This window comes from Fusarium verticillioides, chromosome 3 (assembly GCF_000149555.1).
Source record: "Fusarium verticillioides 7600 chromosome 3, whole genome shotgun sequence".
Lineage (NCBI taxonomy): Eukaryota > Fungi > Ascomycota > Sordariomycetes > Hypocreales > Nectriaceae > Fusarium > Fusarium verticillioides.
In genome coordinates, this window is record NC_031677.1 from 375,902 (window position 1) to 386,932 (window position 11,031).

The 11,031-nt window shown below is 48.0% G+C and overlaps 4 protein-coding genes across 4 annotated transcripts; 3 read left to right on the top strand and 1 right to left on the bottom strand.

Annotated features, from left to right (window-relative positions):
- Positions 1-349: 349 nt before the first annotated feature.
- On the bottom strand, positions 350-2,440 carry FVEG_12684 (hypothetical protein; the record flags this gene model as incomplete). Its single annotated transcript, XM_018902027.1, has 6 exons — positions 350-542; positions 588-1,130; positions 1,183-1,260; positions 1,307-2,188; positions 2,234-2,329; positions 2,385-2,440. The coding sequence occupies 6 exons, from the start codon at positions 2,438-2,440 to the stop codon at positions 350-352; spliced, it is 1,848 nt and encodes a 615-aa protein (XP_018760661.1).
- A 693-nt stretch (positions 2,441-3,133) lies between these two features.
- Positions 3,134-5,566, top strand: FVEG_12683 (hypothetical protein). Its single transcript, XM_018902026.1, has 3 exons — positions 3,134-3,983; positions 4,030-4,743; positions 4,795-5,566. The coding sequence occupies exons 1-3, from the start codon at positions 3,758-3,760 to the stop codon at positions 4,944-4,946; spliced, it is 1,092 nt and encodes a 363-aa protein (XP_018760660.1). The 5' UTR covers positions 3,134-3,757; the 3' UTR covers positions 4,947-5,566.
- Positions 5,567-6,427: 861 nt separating this feature from the next.
- Positions 6,428-6,857, top strand: FVEG_12682 (hypothetical protein; the record flags this gene model as incomplete). The annotated part of the gene is made up of 2 exons (XM_018902025.1): positions 6,428-6,689; positions 6,748-6,857. The coding sequence occupies 2 exons, from the start codon at positions 6,428-6,430 to the stop codon at positions 6,855-6,857; spliced, it is 372 nt and encodes a 123-aa protein (XP_018760659.1).
- Positions 6,858-8,146: 1,289 nt separating this feature from the next.
- On the top strand, positions 8,147-10,740 carry FVEG_12681 (hypothetical protein). The gene has a single exon (XM_018902024.1). It carries the CDS (start codon positions 8,251-8,253, stop codon positions 9,769-9,771), a length of 1,521 nt encoding a protein of 506 aa, XP_018760658.1. The 5' UTR covers positions 8,147-8,250; the 3' UTR covers positions 9,772-10,740.
- The last annotated feature ends 291 nt before the right edge of the window (positions 10,741-11,031 follow it).

Here is an 11,031-nt window from a genome sequence, read left to right on the forward strand (position 1 = left end):
CAGCTAAGGATAACAATTGAGTAATAAATAGGTACGTGTAGCAGGGGTAGATGTTGGCGGTGAGTGACCTGCAGATTTCGGATCTCAAAAATTAGGCTTGGCTGAGCGGCTTAAAATACTTGAACAGATCCAACTTGGATAAACTCCCCGAGTCCAAACATGCAGATCTGAACGAGTGGCTTCTGGAAAGATCTCGGCCCTATTCCCGGGGATGACTAGCGCGCGCCCTTGATGTCAAAAAATGGATGGACCTCGCCCTTGGGATTGACCATTTCCGGGACCGGATATGCACAGTTTGACCATGACACCAAATTGGGTAAATATCCGCTGTTTTCTATGAAATTTGGACTCATCCTGTATCGATGCATTTCGCTCGGAGGGCGCGTAGAATCACAACCATTTGCTCTATACTCGAACCTGGGAACGCCCATCGTTCGCAGATTCTTATTCCCTTGTCTTGTAATTGGTTGAGATCTGGGACTCTGAGGGCATCTAGTCTTGAGAAGGCTGCGAATGAGAGGAGTAACACTACTGCCATGGTTCTGGATCTGTTAGTAACTGTCGCTACATAGGTAGTGTCGACATACCCGTGTAAGAGATTCTCTAAAGATGCAGTCGGCGCATGCACTGCAAATTCAACTGAATTGAGATATCTACGACAGTGTACCAGACATTGTCGCGCATTCTCAAGCGTCGCGGGATTAGGCTGTGTCCCTGGTGCAAGAGCACAAACCTGATACAGAAAAGGCCTGTAGATGATGTCGCCTGTGGTGTGATATCGTATAGTAACCATGGTGTCATCAATACCTATCGGAGGTATCTCCAAGTTTGGCCGGATGCTGTGAGGGAGGAGATGATACCATGCTCCAAGCTGACGGTTCAACTCGTGAGCTAGATTTGGGAGGCTTGACTGCGTTTCCTCAGAGTTATCTGCTTGGTTGTCGCCCGTACCGGGTTCAGCTTCTGCGTAGAGGACGTAGTGGATGCGATTCAAGAGGCGACGGGACGAGAGATCCGCGAGCCACCGGTGCATATAAGGTTCGGAGGGGCCATCGGACCATGGGTAGGGTAGTTTATCGACGATCTTTTCGATGCCACTGCGAGGGAGATGATGCTCTGCCAGAATATCACTGACAATAGTTAGACAAAACCTTGACATCAGGTTCGGAACCGGCGACTCACCATTCAAGCACGAGAATAGCCCAAAAGACTCGCAGAATTGACTGGTCTTGAGAACCATCCCGCAGCAGCTTCTCGGATCTGGCCCGTTAGCACACCTCTCAATCCTAGCCTTAGCTGTTCATACCTAATCCAATAATGCTGCACATCAGTCGACGCCATATGGACCAACCTCCACGCCAGCAACGGCCTCGACAAATAGCTATAATACAGCGCAGCGAGATACAACGCCTGTGGTAAAAGCGGATCCCCACCAAACGAACACAACGACTCCGTGAGTAATAATCTCACAGCGGGTGTAAAGAACTTGACTCCGGGGCTCCAACTCGCATCCATACGATTTGGCGTCTCAGCAGCGACAGAACCAAGGGCGAGAACGACGAGAACCAGGGAGGAGGGGAGATCAGGTCGTGCACCGTGGTCAACGGTTCTATCGTATAGATCGTAGAAAGCTCGTTGGTCGAGAATTGGATGGAAGCGATGAACGAGTTGGAAGTAGTTTCTGACGAGATGGTCTGTTTCGTTGGGTGATAACGTCGGTAGGTTGATTTGACTGGCTGGTTCGGCGTTTAATCTCAATCCTTCAGGGATGGGCCTCCTCAGCTCAATATGGAGGAACAGATCTGAAGGATAATGACCAAGAAGTGCTTTAGCAGGCGCGGACCTCAATAAGTTTCCAGTTGTGGACGAATGAGACAGTGGAATGTCCATTGTCGTGTTGAAGACATTGTTGTTGGCGAATTGAGACAACGATGTTTGTGTCCCAGGTCCTGTTGAATGGACTGATGAAGCAGGTACTATTCCATCTTCAGGACTAATCGGTTCGTTGTGTCGTGTTACAGGATATGTGGCATAGGGTGTTGAGGCTGGATAAGGAGTCGATGCTGGGAACGGTGTCGAAATAGGACTCCGATCTCGCTGACGAGCTATAGCGGACTGAAAGGTTGACTCAAGAGATTCAAGACGATCAAAGATCTCATCAACGCGATCAACAGGGATTGCAATTCGTCTGCCAAATCAGCATTGCATAGCAACTTATGACTGTGAAACTCACTTTGACTCATTTCCATCATCGCGATACTCGCACTCGGAGTTATTCGCCTCTTCGCAGAGGGTACAAACAGGCTGTCTGCCATCACATTTCCTCTTCCTGCACCAATTAGCACCACTAACGGTATACGTCTTCATTAGAAATATTGACACACCTCTTTCTGCAGTAATTGCAGGCCTTGGCGGCTCGCTTCCGCTTCGCAGATTCCATGCCTGCCTGTTTTGTGTGTCACACTGGGAAATCTTTGCCGCGGGGCGGATGTCAGGCGGAGTCGGCGGCTGGGCCTCCGCCTTCGGTGACGGGCGGAAGAACTTTGCGCCGTTTTGAGCTAGCCGGAGTTATGGTACCATGGAAATATTCCAGTGGATGCCCACCTATTTGCGAACTCTTATCGATAAGTGACTGGAAAAACTTCTGTCCGTCCATCGACCCAGCTACCCTGAGCTTGTTCATTCAGTCATCTAATTAACGGATCAAAATAACACAAAATCCCACTGTTTTCGCCTTGATTCTATCTATGGCAGAATCTAGTCTTGGCTTGCAAATACGACTAATTTCTATATATATATATATTTTTTTTTTTAGCAAATTATACGTTTTGTCTATGTAGTAGTCGATCTGGTTTTTATATATGCAACTAACCCAATAGCGACTCACATTCTTTTTACCTTCACGGTCTTTTCTGCTCACATTTCACGAACTATTCTCAGCAACGCACCGCTCGAAGGAAATGGGGAATTGCCATGTTTGCCAACCTTATCAGAGAAATGGGCCCATCTGCCCAGGCCAACACTTTATCATTGCGCTAATAGAATGGAGACCTCCGCATTTCACCATCCAAGGCTCTGATGACGAAGTGGATAACGTGCAATTCCGGGGATTTGACAAGCTAGCACGCCATCCCGAACTTCCATCGATCTACTCAAATTGCAAAGAAGATGGACCTAATCATATGGTTGTGAGCTGGAAAGAAATAATCTGCTCGGCCTGTCGGAAACACGAGACATGGCGAAATTGTAAGAGTTAGTCACCTGATACGAAAGGACATTCATGGCCGAGTACAAGGATCGCTTGTCCGATTCAAATGCTTGCGACAACCGATATCTCGGAGCTCAAAGAAGCTCCTTGATGTCCGATCATCCAATGGGAGTAAGAATGGAACGAGATCCGAGTGACTCCGAGTTCCGAATCGGTTGTCGACCGATGATGCGGATGAAACCACGTTATCGCAAGCCCAGCTCCGGTCTCACTATCCAATGGATTTACAAGCTAAAGTGACACCATCGACCGTGATGAAAGCGCAAGACCAACCGGCATGACTCACTATACTTGCTGCGTACCTCTTTCTGCGGGGTTAGCGAGGTCAATCGCGATGTCGTAAGTGAAATGGCGGATTGTGCGATCTGATAACGCGCAGCGGGGACTAACGGCATTATATATAAGTAAAGCATAGAATCCCAGATAGAGAATCTTGTTTTTCACCAAAGACAAGACTGCTTTGTTAAGACAGACATAACATAGTTCAAAATGTCGACTACTGCTACTATTACCCAACAGGCCGAGCGCATCGTGCCGCTCAATGTCGAGACCAATAAGTACCCAGAACCTCTTAAGCCTTCTGGAGCTCTCGACAAGTTCACATTCGAAGAGTCAACCCCTGTCATTGGACGCGAATATCCCAAAGTCAACCTCGTCGACGACATCATCAACGCCCCAAACGCAGATGAACTAATCCGCGATCTCGCCATCACCAGTACGTTCTCCTCCCCAGCCCCCAAACTCCCTTCTAACGACCCCAGTCTCCCAGCGCGGCGTCGTCTTCTTCCGCGCCCAAGACAACCTCACAGATGAACAGCACAAACAACTCGTCCATCGCCTCGGCCAACTAACCAACAAGCCCAAGGACTCAACTCTCCACATCCACCCTCTTCTCAACAGCACCAATGAATTCGGCGTAGACGACAATGAGATCAGCGTCATTTCATCAAACGTTGAGTTCTTCCAGGACAGAATCAAAGATCGTGATGATCGCAAGCAAGGCGCTGCGAGCTGGCACAGCGATATTCAGTTTGAGCAGTATCCCGCTGATTACACGAGTCTGCGACTCACAAAACTCCCAGCCGGAGGTGGTGATACCCTTTGGGCTTCGGGATATGAACTATATGATCGATTTAGCGATCCCTATAGGAAGTTCTTTGAGGGCTTGACTGCTACATTTTCGGGCGATGGGTTCTTGAGGGCGCGAGATGCGAGACCGGATCATTACAAGATCTACGAGGAACCGCGGGGAAACCCTGCCAATATCGGAGATGAGCTCAAGGCCATTCATCCCGTTGTTCGAACAAACCCTGTTACGGGATGGAAGTCTATCTTTGCGATTGGAAACTTCCCCAAGCGGATCAATGAGTTGAGCGAGCGTGAGAGTAGGGAGATCTTGGAGTCGCTGTACAAGAGGATTGAGCAGAACCATGATTTGCAGGTTCGCTTCCGCTGGAGAAGTCCCAATGATATTGGTAAGTACTCTGCCATAAATGGTGGTTGAGGGTGATGCTAATGATGTACAGCGTTCTGGGATAATCGCAGTGCATTCCATAGCGCGACGAATGATTACGATGGTCTTGGTGAGCGCACAGGTCACAGGGCTGTTGGTATTGGCGAGAAGCCTTACCTCGATCCTAACAGCCTGTCAAGGACCGAGGCTTTGAAGAGAGCTTAGTGTCTGTTTAGAAACATTAGATAATGATATGCATGAGATTTACTTCGACTCGGCTTTTTTGCCCTTCTGACCTTTACCCGAATGCCTTGACTAAGCCTTGCTGAACCTTTTGATGCACTTATCCAACAGTTTCCAAAAGCGCTCTTGCCTTGCAGTTAAACGAAGTGCAGAACCCGATGTAACCGCCTTGGCTGCGAGGAGGTATTTGCCTCTGTACCTCTATCTCCTTGTGTCCTCTGGCGGGGACACAAGCTCCGTCTGTAACGGGCGCAACCGAGTCTGTTGAAATATTCAGGTGAGCTGCAGGACAGTGGATCTCGATGTGACTAAAAAGACTGCCAAGGACGATCATCGGGGCTGACACTAAGTCCCAGATGCGATCCTATTTGCCATCAGACCTACTACCTAAATCCTGACTTGATCGATTGATCATCCCAAAAAGCAGAAGCCTGAGTCAACATAAACCAGAAGGCTAGGCGAAGTTCAATTATGAATTCTCGTTTAGCTATATCCTGAAGCCGCTCCTCTCGGTGTGCTTTTCTGTACACCCTCCGTTCTTAGTTTAGACTTTCGTTTCCGCCCCCAATGCCACGGAGCTGGCTCAGACCATCCTTCGGGTAATTCATCAAAAGAGAGCCCAATTGGAGCTCCTTGCATGGGGTGGAAACTCCGAAACTGCGTGATCCCTGTTCCAGCTGGACGATCCGGCTCCCTTTTCAGCTTAATTTACGAGCCCCTACGACATTGTCATTCGTAGCTCCTCTATGGCCAGGATTCCATGATCACCAAAGACCTTAGAAGTTAGAACTCTTTGCCTAGTTAAGATGAACGAACAGAACACAGTTTTAGAGATAGACTATTGTTTACTCCTCAAGCGTCGAGGGGCTCCTCAGTGTGATCACATACTTGAGCCCAGGTCCTTGCTATCAATCGGATCCTAACTCTGATTCTCAAGAGCCCACGCCGTTGTACTTGCGTGTTTTCATACAATCTTTCGAATAGCCGAGATGGACTTGAATCTAGACCTTCGGATAGACATGAAGCTGAGGAATATATGCACTCTTTATCAGCTGTGTTGAGGCCCTGGCGTTGTTTCTTGGGGGCCACTCATGCGGGTTTATATGAAAACATTGAGCAAGCAGCCAATTGCAGACAATTTACTATCCTGCCTGCTTTGGGGCCCTGGGGACGTTTGTTTGGGGGCCGTATCAATCCGGAAGTTAGCAAACTGCACATAGTGATACTCTTGCATTAAATGGACGCCAGAGCACACCGCATACTTGCAGTCCAGCGGCGTAGTAAATATTGATCGCCACAACATGTTGAGAGCACGGAGCAGGGAAAAGGAGTCACCTTGGTAACACTCCCTCTCCCAGGATATGTCGAGTATAAGTATCTCAGTATTTCCTTCATCTTCCCTTCTTCATCCTCATCCAACACCACCTTCCTGTGAACTTGTATACCAACCCTTCTCGCCCAACATGCTTTTCAACATCTTCACCACCGCTGCCGTTGCTCTCCTCGCCGCCCCGGCTCTAGCCAACCCCATCGATACTATCCCCGCTGGTTTAGATTCCCACCTCGTGACTCGCGCGTCCGATGTAACGGCTAGATTCTGGACCAGCACTACATGCCGCACCTCGCGATCCAAAAAAGAATTCGACAGTGGACATTGCATCAAAGACCTGGCTGGCGCAGACCATGCCGTTAGCATGGACGCGAGAAAGAAAAGCAGCTGCCATAGTGAGTTATTATCCCCGCCAACATGATATTAGGGTCTACTTACTAGCTCTCGCTTTAGTGATCAGATATAGAGAGAAGGGCTGTACGGGATATTCTGAGAAGGGTCTCAATCTCTATGATTGCTTCAACATTGGAGACGAGTGGAAGTCTATGAAGTTTCAGTGTTAAGTCATACTCTTCTAGACGACATGCCATAGAAGAGTGAAAAAACATGACTATCAAATGTAGAAGGAAACACAAGAGCAGTAACACAATGATCAAATGACCTTACCACAGTGCTGGACTCCATATTATATCGTCTCATTGGCATGCTGAGTTAGTAAAGTAATAAGTATTTTTGTTTATAAAACAAAACCATTTACTAGCCTAAATTACGAATACTCTCTCGTTCTCATCATTCAACCGAAGCTTAATCGGCAGCGTCAAGAGTTCACTACCCCTACTCTCCTCCTCCTCGCCATTCGCAAGTCTTCTCACCTCTAAAGCATTATCACCTATTAACGGTGAAGCCAATGCCAAGGCTACAAACTCGGAAATCGTATCTCGAGACTTGCCAGGCCGTTCCCCACTTACCCAGAACAAGGCTACATAGATTCCAAACACAAGTACCAATGCCACGTGGATGAAAAGAGCTGTGATGGCAAAGTATACTGCTGTGCTTTGGCGGCCTCCTCTTCGGGATGCGGCTCCCAGAGATATTCTATCCCCTGTGATGAGCCGTTCTGGAGGCTCTTGGTAATCAAGCACATCTTTAGACTAATGGCGTTACGAGACATACCATCCACTATAGCGAGGGAGGGTATATCAGTAACAGATACAGTTTTGGAGATCTCGTTTATATAGGATTCAGCCTTCGACGGATGATTCGTAAAGTTTCCCAGCTTTCTGCCAGTTGCCGTGTTGAAAGGTGGAACAAAGTGATAGGGAATATAAGCGTCGTTATCCCCATCTTGATCGTCCGAAAGCTATGCTAAGTTAATATCTGATCTGACAGGCCAAATTAACACCGATCCGCTTCATCGCGTTTATAATAGTAGGATGGGCAGTCGAAAACGACTATACTGGCTATAGATGCCTTCAACAGCGGACAAAAACAGGCGACAACTTCTCAGTGTCATCTGGTTAACCGTAGCCACCTCATTCCTAGTTTTGCAAAAGGACAAAGTCTAGCGATTCTGCCATTGGATGTAACTACTGTATATGCGACTGAACAAAATCATCATGGCAGTCCGGAATGATTCTCGGGAAGTTTTGACGCATGCATCAGTATGAAATTGCCGCACCCGCAATAAGTACTTGCCCTTACTGGCTAAAGTCTGTGGATGCCAATGCACATGGGGTCTCAGCATAAATTATACCATTGGATAAATACGTCTTGTCGGTCCGTTTCTTTCTCAGATTAAGCAATCGACACGTAATGAGGCCTGTTTACATGTGGTTATGTGCTGAGGTCAATATGTGTCTTGATCTATAAATGAGATAGAATGAGAGCGGGTATTGCTACCAAACCCAGCTTTCATAGGTATTTTCATAGTCCCGAGATTGAACCCCAGCTATAAACATGATACACCCATGCTGGAAGTTCTTCGGCTTCCTCGCAGCAGCCCGACTTTGCGAGCTTAAAGTGGCAGACTCAGATATTACGACATGGTGGCACGAGAATTCCGTCATCAACACCAATACTTCTGTGGCAGCTGATGAGGTCCGTCGTTCACGACGATACAACGTCTCTGTTTCCCTCGCTGGCGAGGATGACTTTCGTGACTCATTGGTCTATGAAACCATTCCTCGTAATGGCAACGAAAAAATGTTTGATCCAGCTCAACCTGGGAAAGAGTATGACTTGCTGGATGGGGATGGAATTACAATTGAGGCAGATGAAGGCATCAATATGGCTTGGACGCAGTTCATCTATCGGAAAGATGTCGATGTTCGGATTGTTACTACTGACGGATCTTCGATTGGCCCAGTTTCCAACGTTGTCATCCGTCCAGTTGATCTTGGCTTCACAGTCAAGAGTACAAAGGATAATACCGTCTTGATTCGAGTCCCTTTTCAGAATTCTGGGGCTAGATTCTCTGTTGAGTTCAAGAATGATCTCTTCACGTACAGGTCCAACGGCACCGATTATGTGAACGATGGCGGCGTCATCGTGAGTGAGGAGCCTAGCAATAGTCTCATCATCTTCGCCAGCCCGCCTCTTTCCCAGGACCTGATTCCCTCGAAGACCTCAAGCAATGTACAGGTCATCCGCCCAGGCAAGATGACGCAAGACACTTTTGGGTCCAAGCCTACCATGGTCTTCGAATCGGGTATTCATTGGTTAGAGAAAGATGGAAGTCTCGGCAAGGACCATATCAAGTTTCACCCTGACACTCACTATGTATATTTCGAGCCTGGTGCCTACGTCAAAGCAGCGTTGGAGTACACAACGACACACCACACTTTCCATACTGTCGGCTATGGAGTGCTGTCCGGCGAGAACTATGTTTACATGGCCAACACAGTCAAGAACTACACCGCTGTGAAAGATGACCGATACAGTCTTCGCATGTTCTGGCACCAGTCCGTCACAAATAATCAGACATGGCACTGCATCGGTCCAACGCTCGCCTCGCCGCCATTCAACACCATGGATCTTTATCCTAAGAACAGCACTCCCCACGAGGAAGACAACAAAGTCAGCGCACATATCCGCGATTACAAACAAGTCGGAGCATACTACTTCCAAACCGACGGAACTCAGATGTACAGAGGTTCAGTTCGCGATGTTTTCTGGCATGTCAATGATGATGCTATCAAACTATATCACTCAGGAGTCCAACTTCACGGACTGACGATCTGGAAAGCCCGAAACAACGCAATTATCCAGATGGGTTGGAAACCGCGTAATGTCAGTGACGTGTCGGTTAGGAAACTCCGCATCATTCATAATCGATGGATCAAGCCCGATGCGTATGTCCGTCGGCTATCTTGGGCGCAGCGCCGTTTTACGGTGACCCGAAAGAGATCGATACTCAACGGACCATGCAGGTCAAGATTGACGACGTTGTCTGTGAAGGCATTTGTGCAGCGCTCATGACAATTGCTCCGATGCAAAACTTCGACTTGGAGATCTCTCATGTGCATTTTGAGACGTTACATAACGATACGGAACTCAAGCTTGGGAGAAGCGTCGTTGGTATGGATGCGGGCGACGGAGTAGATAATTATACTCCCGGGCAGGGAAACTTGGCACTGGGTATTCATATCAAGAACTGGACCATCGGGGAGGTGGAGGTTGATAAGAAGAATGCGGGCGAGGATGGATTGGGTCAGCTAAAGATTAACCCCATGTTTGATGGAGATTGGAGCCTGGAATAATCTCAACAACGAGAGCCTCAACTGGGACCTGAAAACAGCTATACATGGGCTGTGCCACCATTGAGAAATCAAATAGATCCCCTACCGCAATAAGAAACTATAAGAACGGGAATACTACGACCTTGCCCTCCAATCCAATAGGTTCCCAAACCGCTCACATTCATGCAAGCAGATCCCCAATCTGCATCACGGACGCGGGGTAAAACAGCGACTCTGGAATATTAGTAACAGAAGTGGGCTTTTCCTCCTCCCACTTTCGAGCTAGATATATAATTCGGTTATCTCGGCGACACAAACCCCTCATCTAGGTCCCGGAAACACAATGGGAGATAACTGCAGTCGGAAATAAGCCAATCAGCAAAAATGGGGCCGTTGTGCTATCGTGATAATGCGGGGGCGAGTTCGTTGGGTGGCGTATTGTTCAAGGATGGGGACTGGTCAAGGGTGGGATGAGGGTTCGTGATAACTACAACTAGTCCGAGTGGCTGACTTTAGCGGGGAGGGGACTAGTTGTGCTGACCTTTTTGTTTCTCCCATTTGCCGTTTGGTGAATTGTTAAACCTAATTCTGTATTCATCTGTATCAATTGACTTTTAGCTCATTCAGTATTCATATCATTACAATGAAGGCTTCACAAGACGCTCTCCCATCACCGCCCCTGTCCGACACCGATGAAACGGTCCCCAAAACGCCAGTTGAATGTCTCGCAGCCTTGATAAAAACAACCTACAGAACCTCCGACATAAGATTCTACATCAATGGCCGACCAGTGACCGTCAAGAACCCCAATCCGGATTGGGTTCTCCTCGATTGGATCCGAGCTCAAGATTCCTTAAAAGGAACGAAATTAGGATGCGGAGAAGGAGGCTGTGGAGCGTGCACTGTTGTTCTCCAGACACTTGAAAATGGCCATGTTAGACATCTTGCTGCTGAATGCTTGTTCGTACCCGCTTGTTGGCGTTGATGGCAAGAGTCTCAT